At 35.8% G+C, this 15,571-nt stretch overlaps 1 protein-coding gene across 1 annotated transcript in view; it reads left to right on the top strand.

Moving 5' to 3' along the window:
- The window catches only part of LOC104506066 (sperm flagellar protein 2-like), a gene marked incomplete at both ends in the record, with an annotated part of 43,016 nt that extends 27,910 nt beyond the window's left edge, over positions 1 to 15,106 (top strand). The window contains 5 exon segments of the mRNA XM_010146876.1: positions 8,637 to 8,743; positions 10,661 to 10,733; positions 10,736 to 10,830; positions 14,172 to 14,264; positions 14,933 to 15,106. Of these exon segments, the coding sequence (XP_010145178.1) occupies positions 8,637 to 8,743; positions 10,661 to 10,733; positions 10,736 to 10,830; positions 14,172 to 14,264; positions 14,933 to 15,106 (542 nt within the window).
- Positions 15,107 to 15,571: the final 465 nt, after the last annotated feature.

A 15,571-nucleotide genomic window follows, 5' to 3' on the forward strand; every position in this document is an offset into this window, starting at 1 on the left:
AGAACAAAGAGGAATCGCCAGTTCCCAAAAATATGGCTAACAAAATACTCCTGGCTAAAATATGATGATGAAAGGGGAATAATGTTTTGTGCACCGTGTCGTAAGCATAATGTGGATTTGGGGGAAAACATTCATAATTTTTGTTCTGGCACTGATGACTTCAAACTAGAATTTATAAACACACACCAGAGTAGTGAAGCTCATGCCTGGGCTACCTGCATGGAAGCTGCCAGTACTGCTTCACCAGATACAGCTGCTTCTGAGCAGATGTTGAAGAGCATGAACTCCATAACATTAGGTAGAGTTGAAAATTTTTTTAGAACATATCATGATATCTCTAAATCTGGTCATCCCTTTACAGACCTTGACTGGATGTGCAAACTAGATGATATGAAAGGAGTGGGTATTGGTTCTGTATTTAGAAATGACAAGTTGGCAAGAATTTCTATACGCTTTATTGCTGAAGTCAAAAGAAGAGCTTTGAAAGAGGAGCTGGAGAAATGTAAATTATTTTCTGTTACTAGTAATGGAGTCACAGATGGTATACTCAGAGCATCTGCAGTTGTCTACATACACTTTGCAAATGAAGAAAAAGTCCATTGCTGGATTGTTGGTGTTCAACCTGTTCCCAAAACTGACAGTTCAACTATAAAAAATGCAAATGAGGAAACATTACAAATAAATCTTCAGCTCAGTCTGGCAAGCCAAGACTGGTCAAGAAAACTACTTGAGTTTGGAAGTGATGAGACAGATGTCATGGTAGGAGAAAACGGTGGGGTAGCTAAAATTCTGAGAGTCATTCAGCCTTGTGTACAGTCTGTGCATCGTTTTGCTCACCACCTAAAACTGGCTTACAAAGGAGCGCTGAAAAATGTTCATCTGTACACCATCTTAAGCAATGTCTTGAGAAATATGTATTACTTCTATCATAATTCACCTCTAAATAAGAATAATCTCAAAGCCACATATGAAGCCATTAAATTACACCCAGCTATTCCTTCTCGCATTGGAGGCTCCCAGTGGCTTCCTCGTCTACAAAGAGCTCTACAGATTCTCCTTAAAGGTTATCCTGCAATTGTTCTACATCTGAGTAAGGTAAATTATTTAAAATTTGGATATAACTTCAAGAAAAATTAATTTCTATGGCTAATTTTGGTCCATATACGGACACTATTTTTCTATATTGATTTCCAGATTGAGAGAGATTCAAGAGCCTTAAACCGGCAGAAGGTCAAAGGCCTTTTACACCTCCTTCTGAGAATGGAGATAGTCAAGTTTTCTCACTTCTTGTTGGATGTCATCAATGTCCTCAACATTCTGTCACATGTTACTCTGGATCACAACTCCACCATAGCAGACATATTTGCAGCTGTGCAGTCAACACTGGAAACACTCCACGTGTATCAAACAAGGTCTGGTATTTCTAACTGAACCATGATCTCTTAGAACATAGCAGAAGAGCATTATATATTGTTTTGTGTTCTGTATCTTCAGAGCTGGTCCAAAAGAATGCCTGATGGAGACCATTGAGTACTTTCATGGTTACCAGCTTGTTGGAAATGGAAATATTTCAGCCGTACGAACCAAAGTACTAAGTAATCTGTTGAAGAGGCTGTCTGTTTTTGCAATGCAAGTCAAGATATTTTGAGAGCAACTACTTTTGGAAGTTTTAAACTATGGCCTGACAAAATGAAAGAAGGTATAGAACTGTGATAGTGGCTATTTGAAGTCCTTCTAAATTTTTTTAAAGCTTTTTTTTTTTTCTTTAGAATAGAATTTGTTGAAAAGGAAGTGTGTCTCTTGACTCAGCATTATCAAGTCATACTAGAAGCTGCTAATGTGAAAATAGGTGAAGGAGAAGCTGAATGGAACATGTTGAAATTAGACCTGTATTAATGGGTGATAAGAAAACCGCATTTGTGTCTGTTTATTGATTTATTCAAAACAATTATGGAAATACATTTAATTATAGTTATAATTATACTTCTTACCGTACTTTTTAGATTTCAGAACATCCAGACCTTGAAATGGGATTCACTGAACTCAGATTATTCAAAGAAGTATCCCAACATCCTGGTATAGGCAGATTTGATCCTAACCCTGCTGGCAAGCTTGGCTGAAACAGAGCAAGGCTTCAGTCAAATGAAACTCACCATAAAGCATTTGCACTCTAAACTAAGGTGTGAAATTGTGACAGATCTTACGATCATTCAGATGAACTCTTCAGATAATAAAAAATTTGACCCTCAGGATGCTATTCATTTGTGGAATGCTGCTTCACAGAGAAATAGAAGACTAGAGAGAAGCGATATGGGGACAAGTAAAAGACCAGATTACTACTCTGAGCTTGATTTGGAAGGTCTCTATGGAAGTGACTATCTTCTTGTACCATACATGGACACTGAACAGAATACCTTTCAGGATTAATGAGTATGAATTTGTATTCTTTTCATAGCGTGTTATGATGTTAAAATACGGCATTTCGTTATGTTCACTGGTGAATCGCCAGTAGATGTTTACTTATGCTCTTCTACGCCTCACTTCTATAAATCTGAAGACAATGAACAAAAATAATGGAGTAGCTTGGTGACGTGTACAGAGGGATGATTCATAACTTCTTTCTGATTGTTTATTGCATTTAGCTGAGTCATAATACACTATAACCACTGGAGTTAACTGTCATCTTGCTATCAGTCTTTAATAGTCTAAGAAGCTTCATTGATCCTGAAAACCTTGATTTTCTTTTGATAAATGTGTAGAAAATCAGTGCATTATTTCTGTCAAATGATTACTTAACCTCTGTAACCAGGAATTTTGGGTCATACATTCTCTCTATAGGTGTATAGTTCGCTACTTTTTATTCTCTTGTGGATAAGGTTTAAGATGACCTTTCACAGACTTTTGTCACTTGTCCTTCAGAAGACTTTCCTACAGAGGCAAAACTCATCCATTTTTCATTGCTGATTGTTAACTGCACAAATCAGTCTTCCCACAGCAAATACTCTTACAGTCAGGATATGACTAAGATACTTCACAGCTTGAACCACTTTTTTTTCCTCCTGTAAAAATGTTTGTGAAGGATTGCAATAAGAATGTTGTATCTTGATTTTTAATCTAGGAGTTGAGTATGAGAATGGTTTAGAGAAGTATCTGATTTTATAATTTCATGATTCTACATGTTCTAAATGCAACTTTCTACTTGATAATTTCCAGTCAAGGCAAAGCATACCTGCAGAATATATTTTGACCATCAAGGACAAAGCAATGATTTATACCAACAGATAGCTAAAGTGAAATCATTAATGACCCTTCTTAGTGCTTCCAACAGTAATGAAGATGAACTAGAAATAATTTTTGAGACATGAATGTGAGATCACTCTTCTTTAAATCAACCTTTTTCTAAATGTCTAGTAATTGCAGAAGTTATGCTATATATACACACACATATATGTAAACTTTTTTGTGTGTTTCTTGCATATATATTCATGCTAATTCTAGGTCTATAGAGTATGTCAGAAACAAAGTAGGTTTTGAATGCATGCCTCATTAGGGGATGTTCGTCCCCTCAAGTAGAGTGGATGTCTAAAAAAGTAGGGATCAGAAAAAGAGATCAGTTCTGTGCATCATATTGTTGATTATAAAATATCCCTCATTAAAATATCTTCATTTGTGATTTCTCAAAAAAAAAAAAAAGTTTAGTTATACTTTACCTAATAAGCAGCAGGATATATATTATACAGGGTACCTTATAAGATACGTGGCATTGCTAATACTAAGGATTTTCTCTTTAAGTCATATAATACTTTATATACTTTACTTTATATAAAAGTCATAAGCTTTTCCCCTCAAAGGTTTTAAATGGGAAGATTTTAACTATGATGATATTTTAAATGTTTGAAAATGTGTCCCCAGGACATCCAACAACAGAAGACAATGAACAGAGTAAAAAAAAAAAATCTATAACACTGAAGTCACTTCCATGATGCATGAGGGAAGAGTCGCATTTTTAGTATTAGGATTGGAGATATATTGCCCTTGGAAAAACACTAGAAAAGTCTTAGTATCATAACAAGTAGTTGGAAAAGGATGTCAAGAAGTCATCCATGTCTAAAACTGGAATCAAGTTTAGTTAATCTGTATCCAGAATTTCCTCCTTGTTCCTTTTTGACAACCTTCTAAAACAGTTCACTGTAGCATGTGTGGTTTGTTTTCCTTTAGTGCTTTGCTGTCCTTCTGAGTAGATGGTTTTTTACTACTGTCTGAAATATTTTTGCTTCAAAGAAACTTTATTTCCTATCATTCTTTCTAACTGCAGCTGTGGAGAGGGTGTGATCCCTATCCTCTTTGTAACATTTGGTTTTAACTGGAAAACTCCTGATATGTTTTCTCATAATCTTCCTTTTGCTAGATGGAACTAGCAGAACTCCTTCAACCTTCCTTCTCAGGGCATTTTCTAAGCCTGTGATGATTCTTGCTGCCATCTTCTGAGCATTCATAGATTCCATACATCCTTCTAGATCTGCAGATTCCAAAACTGCATGCCAGAAGAAGCCTTAACAGCTGAAAAGAATGCAAGATTGTTTCCAGTGTCTTCCCATGTACTTCCTAGTGATACTGTAATCTGCCATGATCGCTAGAGCCTTTTCTACACAAATTTTACTTTGGCAGTAAGATGACCATTGTGACATTTATGCAGTTCATTATTTCAGCCTGCTGTGGCACTTGACATTTATTCTTACAGTGTCCTTTTTATACCAGACTATTTCTCCAATTTGTAAAGTTCACTTTGAATTCTAATCATGTTCTCCAGTGCGCTTGACATTCTTTCCTGATTGGTTTTATCTGCAATGTAATGTGTATTAATTTGTGCAGTCTGTTTCCTTCAGGTACTTTCATCAGGTTCCTGTGAAATTTACTTGCTGATCTCTCCAGTTTTTCAAAATATTTTTGAATTCTGATTCTTTTTCCAAACTGCTTGCTATCCCTTCTAATTAAAAGTATTGCTACACATTTAACAAGTTCATCTTCTATTCAGTCTCCTACATCATTCAAAAAAACCCCAGTTTGGTTTGGTTTCTTTTTTTCGTTGAACTTAACAAAAAGGTTTTGTAAAAAGCATACCTGTTTTGAAACCAGTCTTCTTAGGTGGACAGAGACGATTCTGGGAATTGTTTTCCTATTCTTTCCCAGAGAGCATTATTTCCTTTTACCACTTGCTGTGTACCATTAGCAGACACCATGATTCTTTTCTGAGCACCATCTGTGTAGCTGCCCACTCATAGCATGTCTCTGTGATTATAAAGCATTGGCAACCCCTAAATTAAATTGGTGAATCACCTTTTGCCTTGTAATATAGTCAGATATTCCAAAGCAGTTCCATGCTCTATAACGCATAAAATCTGCCTAGATTTAAGTATATTAAATCTCAACGAAATATCTAAAAATGCATGAAAAAAGTTATTTGATATCTTTTTTATATGCTTATGAAGGATTTACTCTCTCCCTGTAAGTCTTCCTCATTCCTCCTGTATGTGACAAGGAGGAATTAGATCACACTCCATTTGAAGTTTTAACTTTTACATCTTTTTGAAGACACTTTGGAATTGTCCCACATCAGATGTTTCAGAGGGAGGTAGTAAAGTAAAAGAAATTGACCTGCAGCACTTCAGCAATTCCATAATTAATAGATAGAAAGTAGTTTATCTCTGAATGAGAGGGTTGTTTCTTCACAATTACGACAGAGGAAGAAGGATGGGCGGGGGGGTTGGACTAGATGATCTCCAATGGTCCCTTCCAACCCTGACCATTCTGTGATTCTCTGACACTGCAGATCACCTGACAGTGCTTAAGTATCTCACAGTAATTCATGTTTGCCATAGACTTACATCAACTAACGGCAAATTAACCTGAAAACCATGTTCTAGCATGTTCTACAATCCAAACAAAGTTCTATACATTGTGATTAATGAATGTTTTGGACTCAAATCCTTTAGTCCCGTTTCAGACATTATCACTTGAAGTCATGTAACATCACAAAAAATGACATGAGGATATTAGTATCCTTTTAGAATTTTGTGCAGAAAACCAGAATTCAGTTTAATTTTAAGAAGCCAGAAGCTCATAGGAAGTACAGGAACAGCAATTTTATTGTCATATAGGGAAATCATAGTAGGAACTGAACAGTTTACACCATAAGATAATGTGAAAGATTGCCAGCGTTCTAGGGATCAGATGTGGAAAGGGAAATATTTAATAAAACATGAAATAGAAATTATGATAGCTGGTCTATTTAAGGGAAAGCACTAAACAATTTGAGACTACAAATAAGATGGAAACATTTTTCCTGTTATTTTAATATAAAGTTTTCACTGTCTCCTTAGTGGGCCATAGCCTACTCTCCCCATGAACCACTAAAATATTACCTGTTTTATTGAATAGTCTGTGAAGTCTCCCAGTAATGATACTTTGGTGATGTAGATTTTATTGTGCTGTATGGAAATCATGTGATTCTTGTAGCTTGAAGTACGTGTCAAAATACAAGTTTCTGGTTACCTTAAAACTAGTTAATCACCAGTCCAAGGTGCTTCAGTAAAGAGCCTTACGCACATGATTTTAAAAATATTATTTCTCAAAGTAGGTAACTCAAAAACCTTCCCAGAGGTGACATCAGAGGACTGTTATCAGCCTGTCAGTATATCTGCCCAGCTTTTGCTTCCATGCCGAAATGTATGGTAGGACATAAGGATTCAGGTCCTCGTATTTCTCCACTCCTTTTTTCCTGCCCCAGCAGACTTTAAGCTTCCCAAATCTATGTTTTTCCTCTTCTCTACAAGCTTATATATGCATATATGTATAGGATTTCTCTGCTGTATTAATATGTGCTGAGGACATCTCTCCTGGTTTTTCTGTTAATTCAAATTGGCAACTTGATTTTTAGTAATGACATTGTGAAATTAATATTCAAACACATTCTTAATATTCTTACCACTTAAATCTTTCTTCATAAACTTAAAGAATTCACGTTATTGTTCCATTTTGAAGAAAAGAGTTTGTTAGCCACATAATGTACACAGCTGTGTCTTTTCAAAAAGGACAAGAAGTTTGGCTGTAAAAGGAAAAGAATTAAGTTCTTTGGGTATTTCACTGTTGGTGTTCGCTTTTAAAGGTAACCAGAAAACTCATGGTTTTGATGCAATGAAAATGATCATAACCTGACCAAATCAGCTTTGTATCTCAAAATTTAGATAATTTGAAATTTACTTTATTAGTTGTCATAACTGCAGAGCTTTTGCAGTGAATCCTCACTTAGCCACCAAAGACTGTTTCTGCAAGAAAAGACTCATATCTGTCTGATAAATCATAGAATCATTTAGGTTGGAGAAGACCCTTAAGATCAAGTCCGGCCATTAACCCAGCACTGCCAAGTACACCACTAAACCACCTCCCTAAACATCACATCTACGCGTCTTTTAAATACTTCCAGGGATGGTGACTCAACCACCACCCTGGGGCAGCTTTCTCCAGTGCCTGACAACCTGTTCAGTGAAGGTTTTCCTAATATCCAATCTAACCCTCCCCTGGCACAACTTGAGGCCATTTCCTCTTGTTCTCACTTGTTACCTGGGAGAAAAGGCAAACCCCCACCTCTCTGCAACCTCCTTTCAGGAGTCAGTCTCCCGTGACAGTGACCCGTCTGTTTTTCCTTAGGGAAGCAGGTTTGATGCAGGGCCTAGGCCGACTGAACCTCGGTGACACCTCCAAGCTAGATGGACCATCACCCTCATTCTTGTTTGGCTCCACTTGCAGACCCTCATCCCTATTACGCAGGTGGGGTGGGGTGGTCACAGAGGAGAGGCACTGGCTGCGCTGGGCAGGAACTTGTCACCACTGCCCCGTCCCTTAAGTCACGGTGCTCAGGCAGGCAGAGGGGATAGGGAATCCTCTGTATCACCATTTTGTGTTTTAATACTGTGTGTGGAATTTGAAGATTCTATTTGCCTATAAGCAAATCCACGCCGTGTTTTGATAAACAAATAGGTTTTGTTACCCTCACTTATTTTTATCTTATGATTTAAGATAAAATTGATAGAGCTATTTATAGCTCCCACAAACCAATTCTGAGAAGCTTTTTAAGTAATCCAATTTTTTTTCAGTGTTTAACAGACAGTGGTCTGTGTTTTCCAACTTATTCTCTAACACACACTTGTTTTCAAGAGCAGAGATATATTCAGGATTGAGAAAAATGTGATACAGTGAAAGAAAAGGTTGGTAGATACTCAGTACACAGAATATATGTGTGTGATTGGTAATTTGTGAACTGCTCGTTAATAGTCACTGTAGACTGTGTGAGGATGGGTTAGTGATCACAATGCAGATCAGGACAAGTATCTTGAGACTGCAGTGTATTGAGAAAATTCACGTTTTGCTATTAGACAGGCCACACATGACTTATTTTAAATGAGAAAATTTTATATTTTGCTGGAAAAATATTACCACTATCAATAGTTCATAATAGCAAAATAAATAATTTTTAGATGTCCATTAAAATAAAAAATAGATTTCCTTTAATAAAAAAAAAAGGAGAGCTATTTAAAATGGTAAATACAGTTTTTTGTATATTGACTTTCTATTATTAGGTTTCATACAAAAGAAAGTGTGTATTGACATTTTTACTGACTTGATTAATTTGAATCTTGGAACAAATTGCCTTGCTGATGCATGGATGAACTTAACGCTTCCGGATGTAAGTTAACCCCTATTTTCATTTCAACTATAGTACTGGTTTGTGTAGTAGATGCACTATTACCCTTACTATGATAAAGTCAAGAGTATAACTATTATAGGGAATTACCGGTGTTTCCATAAAATTCTTCTGTTTCACTAGAGAAAAATTCTGGAAGCCACTGTGCCAGAAATAAAATGCTTTTGTCAGCACTATACTTATTTACTATTTTCAAATTATTTCAGTTCCTTAGACACCAAGACTATTTATGTTCTTCATTACAAGAAAGAAGAATAAAATCTGGAGCTGTGTGACCTTTAACTTACTTACCAAAGGTTTTCAGATTTATAACATGAAATATTTAGTCATTCCAATTCTTCCATCACTGAGTTCTCTGATTAATTTTACTTTCATATGTTGCTGGTAAGCCTATGAGATGAAAAGGTTTACTTCTCTTAACATATTTTGATAATTATTTCTGACAATAAGCCATGGTTCACATTAAGATTTTAATTGGATCTTACGTGAGTGAAATAGCTTTATTCAAATATTCTTCACCCATATGAACTGCATGAGTAAACCATTTTAAAGTTTCTGAGAGATGGATTTCCATTGAGTTTAGTGAAACCTAGGCACAGCTGTCATCAGTATATAAAAATCTAATCTTAGCAAAGGAAATTAATTATATGGGAAAAATTATGAGTCAAACATTGTTTATTAAAAGACCACATGTGCATGTATCCCATGTTCTTTATTCTTTGAGAACGCTGAGTTCTTATAAGTGCTATTTTTATTTTAATAAAAGATTTTCCTTTCCTTAAAATCATCATTGTAAAATGAGACTTTTAAATCTATGCTGAAAGCAAAAACATACATACAAAAAGGTACACATAAGCATAAGCTAAGTTGTATGTTTATTTTGCACAGCTGTTCTGAACAGAACTCACCATCATGTGACTTAATGGAATTTCAGATAAGCTTTCAACTTATAATAAGCAGCATCTGACAGTGTTAGGGTAGATGACATCTACAACATTACCAAATTGTCTCAATCTGTGTTATCCCAGCCCATTATTACTGTAAGCACGTTGCTTCCTTCTCGGACTTCAGACTGGAGAAAGCCAACCAACAAACTAACATGGTGTCCCAGCCCATCCCCAACTTATATACTGAGCATGACGTTCTGTGAAGACCCTTTGGTCAGTTTGGGTTAGGTGTCTGGATTGTATGTATCCCCCCAGCTGCTTGTAGCAAAAAAGTAGGGAACACAGGTGCAGTATCAGAAACCAAAAAAGTCCTTGACTTGGTGTAAGCCCTCCCCAGCACCAGCTAAAACCAGCAGTGTTAGCAGTACTCAGGGCAAATCCGAAACAACCTCATAGCAGCCACTGTGCAGAAAATTAATTCTGTCCTGACTAAAGCCAGGACAAGTGGTAAAAATACACACGTGGCAAGCTACAAAGCAGCTTTTCTATTACTAACTTTCTCTAACTTAATGCTGGAGCGGAGAAAAGCCAGGTGATGAACCCTGTAAGCGTAAGCACAGCAGGGCCAAGGCACAGGCCCAAGCATGTGCTAGATTTTGTACTCATGCTGCTGAATTGTCAGTTCACTTCTTAGTGTTCTCCCAGCTGGAGCATGATTCAGGGGTCAGCATGGGCTAAGGGCCATTATCTGACAGGCAGTTTAGGTGCTGACCCCCGTTTAGGGGGGCACAGTATTTAGAGGGCTATCAACTGCACTTGCCAGTTGGCCTCAGTGACAGACTGTGGTCTGTGGCCTGTTTTGTTTAGCGCTAGATGTCCATTACACACCTTGTGAATCTCACTGCAGAACCTTGTCCATCCTAACCAGGAAGAAAACCTAAGGATACACAGTATATAGAAAGTGTTCGTTTATGGATGTATATTTGACAATATATTTTTTTTTTTTTTACAGTTGCAAAATCTGGCATCTGCATTCTCAGTGAACTCAGAGCTCACCGACTGGCGCAGACTCTTGCTGGGGGGCGCGGCGCATCCGTCACACAGCTTCTCAAAACGCTACACAGCTTCAAGTCTGTCGACGTGGCTGGATCGGGCCTTCTTACACAGGAATGCTACATGCAGGTTATAATTAGTTTCTCTTTTTATTATACTCTCTTGTTAAACCCTCTGACTTGAATGATGTATTGTTGGGTTTATTCACATTAAGAAATTCAGTCTGAATTTTAAATGTTTTGGGTTTTGAGGTGCCTTCTAGTCAAAATTGTCTTCAGAAAATGGAGGGCTTAGATCTATCTTATCCATAGTTCCACAAATCAGGCTACCTAAGCTTAGTTTTTACTTCAATTTCCTACTTTCCCCATAAATTAATTTCAAGTGAAAATCCTCCCTATTCTAAAGAAATTACTCTGTGAGCACTTTAGCTACTATTGACTTGTCTGACACTGTATCTATAGGACAAAAATATGTGGTCCAGGCAGAGATAAGTATTTTAGTTTGGGATCATCAGTTCCACTTTAATTAAGTATTTCTAGAATTCTTACAATAAGGAATTTTCGCAAATGAAAATTGTTTTTCAGACCTTGAATACATGGAAAATTATACAATTCTTAGATCTTTTCTCTAAAGACAACTTCTATTTGAACTGTCACATAGTTCAGCAAAGTTTTATGGGAAGCAAGTTTCATGGAAGTGTATTAAGAATACACTTTTCTTCTCTTAGCAAAATTGTGCTTATTAAGTTTTCGCTTACTTTTACTTTGGATTCTTAGTCATACTTTGAACAATTGCTGGTTCACTCTCTTAATGCATACTAGACACATATATCATGTATATGTCTATATCTACATGTATATTTAAGTGTGTGCATGTATACACAAAAGTTCTACAGCTGTCAGCTTGTATTTGTTTGGTGATATTAAAATAAATTTCATACAGTTTTAAATACATTTCCTAGAACCTTTACTGCAGTTTGTTTTCCAATGACTTTGCATTAGTTTTCTTCAAAAATGCAATAGAGGCTGCGTTGTTTCAGAAGCATGTCAGCTTCAGAGCTAGTTTGATTAATTTAAAACTTCCAGGAGTGCCAGCCAACCCCTACTCACCCCAGACTCGCAAAGAAACAAATTCTGCAAAGCCAGAAAACCCACAAAAATGTGCAAGTCTATCTGTATCTATTTCTGTATTGACGTGGTAATTTTTATTGAAGTGTGAGAGTTTAAAAATAAGCCAACACTTAGAAGATATAGAGGCTGTGAATGTACATTTTAAACACAGGATCCTGTTTCAAATGTGATATTAACTGGACAATACTTCAGAATCTAAATTGACTCCCATTCAGTCCATGATAGTAAATATGCAATGGTGTGTACTCATTTGTTTATAGACCTACCCCTTGTTACTTCTTCGAGACTTCTACAGGAGTGTTGACACTGAACCTACAGTCTCATACAGTTGCTTAAAGACTAAAAAGGACTAAAATATTCATAAATGCACAGGTAACTCCACAGCTGGAGCTGCTTTTTCAGAAGAAAACTATATAGGTAGGCCCATAGCTCACTTCAACAGTCTGCATTTCTCTGAAGATTTTGCTCTGCAACCAATTCATCTTGCAAATAAAAGTTGGAATGCCTGTCACCTCTATTGCATGTTTGAATATACAGCCAAAACTTTCTTCACTTAAAAACCTCTTTAAAGCCCTGTATATCTGCTGTATATGGTATACTACAGTTCATGTTACTGACAGTACTATAGTTTGGAACATTTGCACATACAGTTATGAGAAGAACAGGAACAGAATTTTTCAGACTTAAGTAAAATTTCATCCTCTAATTTGAAATTAATTGATGAGGAACATCTGAATTGTTTTTATGGCAATGTTTGTTGTAACCTTTTTGAGCAATTTATGGCAAATTTTATGAGGTTAACACTTTTTTTCTTTCTTGAAAAAATAATGAATCATGTTCTGTGGAACATGGTGTACTAGGAAATTAATGAGTCAGTGCAGTCCATAAAATTAAGGAAAGAACAATAGCAGAGAGTTATTAAAATAATTATTCATCAATTGTTATCATTGATACTATAATCATATCACCTACAGCAAACCATCTGATATATTTCTGGAAAAGATCTCAAAGACAACATGAAGTCTGTTTTCTTGTTATTAATTTGCTCAGTTTTCCCAGCTAACTCACATGGGGTAAAAGCAGGAATCTAGCTTTACTAATTTCTTTTCCTGTCTGAAAATCTCTGGGAACTTACTGTTTTCACCTCTATTTTGCCTTGTAAATTAAACATATAATAATAATTCATATTTTATATAATCAAGAATTCAGTATTTCACCTGAAATGTGGAAAAGGATGTTGCTAATTAAATTTACAGCTTTGTTACAATATTTTAAGTTAATACCTACACTGGAAGAGTATCACATGTCTCATTAACATCTGTGATTCATGAAGATTTACAACTATTTGAAATCTTTCATATTAGTCTATTAATCTAATAGGGAATATACTGAGATTTTTTTTCAAATGTTAAAATTGGTCAATAAAAATGGAAACAAACTTCATTCTCTGTTTAATAATGAGACATATACATTCACAATGTCATGAAATGTTATTTATTTTATTTTACTGTCTTAACAAGAAACAATGACGAACAACATTAATTGAGAATTAACAGCAAGAACCTTCCACTGGAAATTTGAGGTGTCCCAGCTGGCTCCTCTATCTGCACCTGTACTGGTAGTAAACTACACAGTGCTAGGGAACACCACCCATGTAATGGTACGCAGTTGTGCATACTTAAACGTTGTTTGCACAGCTTGGCATGGTTTAACATGGGCCAGCTTCAAGCAAATGAGTTTTTCTGTAGGCAGTCTGTTCATGGCCATCCTGTTTTAGAAGGTAAAATCTAGTGGATATTTCTTGTGCATTGGGTCTTGTATTGGAGAATTGGTTCTGGGCACTTTTAATTCACCGTTGTAGTTATAGCTCTGTAGACATTACAGGACACTTTGTCTTGTTGGAAGGAGGCAAGCATGGAAGAGCCATGCCTCTGGCCTTCGTTATATTGAAGCATGCGGACACCTTCTTCCAAAGTACAATTAATACAAAAAATGTAGGGTAGCAAAGGATACCCTAAAAGGAAGAAACCAAAACACACATAGAAACTCTGCACCATATTCTGTTTCTTGGAATGTGTAGGTTTACAACTACCTAGTTTGGTTTTGCTTTTTTTAAGAGCACAGATTCACTTCTATCCTACTACATTTTCAGTGATTACCAAAGTATCTGTTACAAAGTACAAACACCTATGTAATTATTCTGATGTCATTGTTTATTCATAACAAGTTCTGCTTGGTTAAGTCCAGGAATTAAATTCTTAGTAATCTGTCTGTTGAACAATTACAGAGCATAAAGACCGCATTATTTTAATGTGTGATTTCTTTTTTTTTTTTAATCAGGTTGGCTTATGGTTTAGTGGAAATGAAGAACTAAGCATAACAGAAAGTTGCACAGAACTTTTGCCTTTAGATAGGCTAAGACATCTCAAAAAGGTAACTTTAAAAACATAGGTATTTTGAAGATACTATTCTAAACTAAGAGGTCTCATTCAGAAGTTTCTTGGGTCTTTTTTTTTTTTTTTACATAACTGCTTCAATGTTTCAGTGATTTTTGAGGTCAGGTGGTGCTTCAGAATATGATTTTCTTGTATAAAATCCCCAAAGTTAGAAAGAATGTAGAAAGGAATCTAGAAATTTACCTTCAGTATCCTAGATCATAGTCCACTGAGAAAGACTTAACAATTCATGTTCTCCTTTGAAGCACATTGATTTTGCTACATGGTAACCAGCTTTGTAAAGAATGGGATGCAAATGATCCCTGAATCTAAAGTCATGGAAGTCTCCATGGAAGAGTGAGGTAATAGTGTGATGTGAATACAAGAAAATGTTTTGGACCTATTTATCATGATACAAGTTTTTATGAATTTCTTCTTGTTCTGTGGAAGTCCAGTCTAGAAAAAAATACTACATTTTCTGTTTCCTTGAATGACTCAGGAACACTTCTGGTTTATCTTGATTTACACAGCCTCAACATGTTTTTAAAGGAAATATCACCTATGAGCAGTCATTACTTTATTTCATCCTTTTCTCTACAGTCTTTGGCTTGTATTTGATTAAAGTAACTTGTAGAAATTAATTTATATATTTTTGTCCTTTTATAGTTTTTCTTCATTTTATTTGCTGATACCAGAAATTATCCTGCTCTGCTCAACTATACTGAGATGCTACTTTATTTTGCCTCCCACTCTGATCCAGTTGAAGGTGTTTACAGGGCACTCAGCATTGCTACTGGAACATATATCCATAGAAGAGAAGAAGCTTCTCTTCCATGTGCGGTAAAATATTACAGTAAAATATTAGAGAATACTAGTGTTGCTTGCAAATTATAAATTAGCTAGATTTCTGTATATTTTCTTATCCTGGGTAGCTCCAGCCCCACTGACTTTGTGGTAACTGTGCAAAATTCCATTGACTTTGCTAATCCTTCTCATAATTATTCTTCTAGAAGTATAAAAATTTACTTGCCAACTAATAATGAAAATTTAAGATATTTACTGGCAACCACTCCTTGTAGAGATGAACTGAGGACATTCTTTAACCTAATATTAGACAGTTAAGTTCAGCTACCAATCCCCAGGAATTAGACTGTAGTGTGACTTATGAAATTGTCATCTAAAGGTATAAAACCTGATATTACTGCTGGTCTTACTTTCTTTTCCACTATGTTTATTTGGGGTATATAAACCTTTTTTGTTATATTCAAGTGTTTCAGTTTACCTGTAAATCTAAGGGATTATTTA

The sequence above is a fragment of the Eurypyga helias genome, unplaced genomic scaffold (genome assembly GCF_000690775.1).
Source record: "Eurypyga helias isolate BGI_N326 unplaced genomic scaffold, ASM69077v1 scaffold28902, whole genome shotgun sequence".
Taxonomy (NCBI): domain Eukaryota; kingdom Metazoa; phylum Chordata; class Aves; order Eurypygiformes; family Eurypygidae; genus Eurypyga; species Eurypyga helias.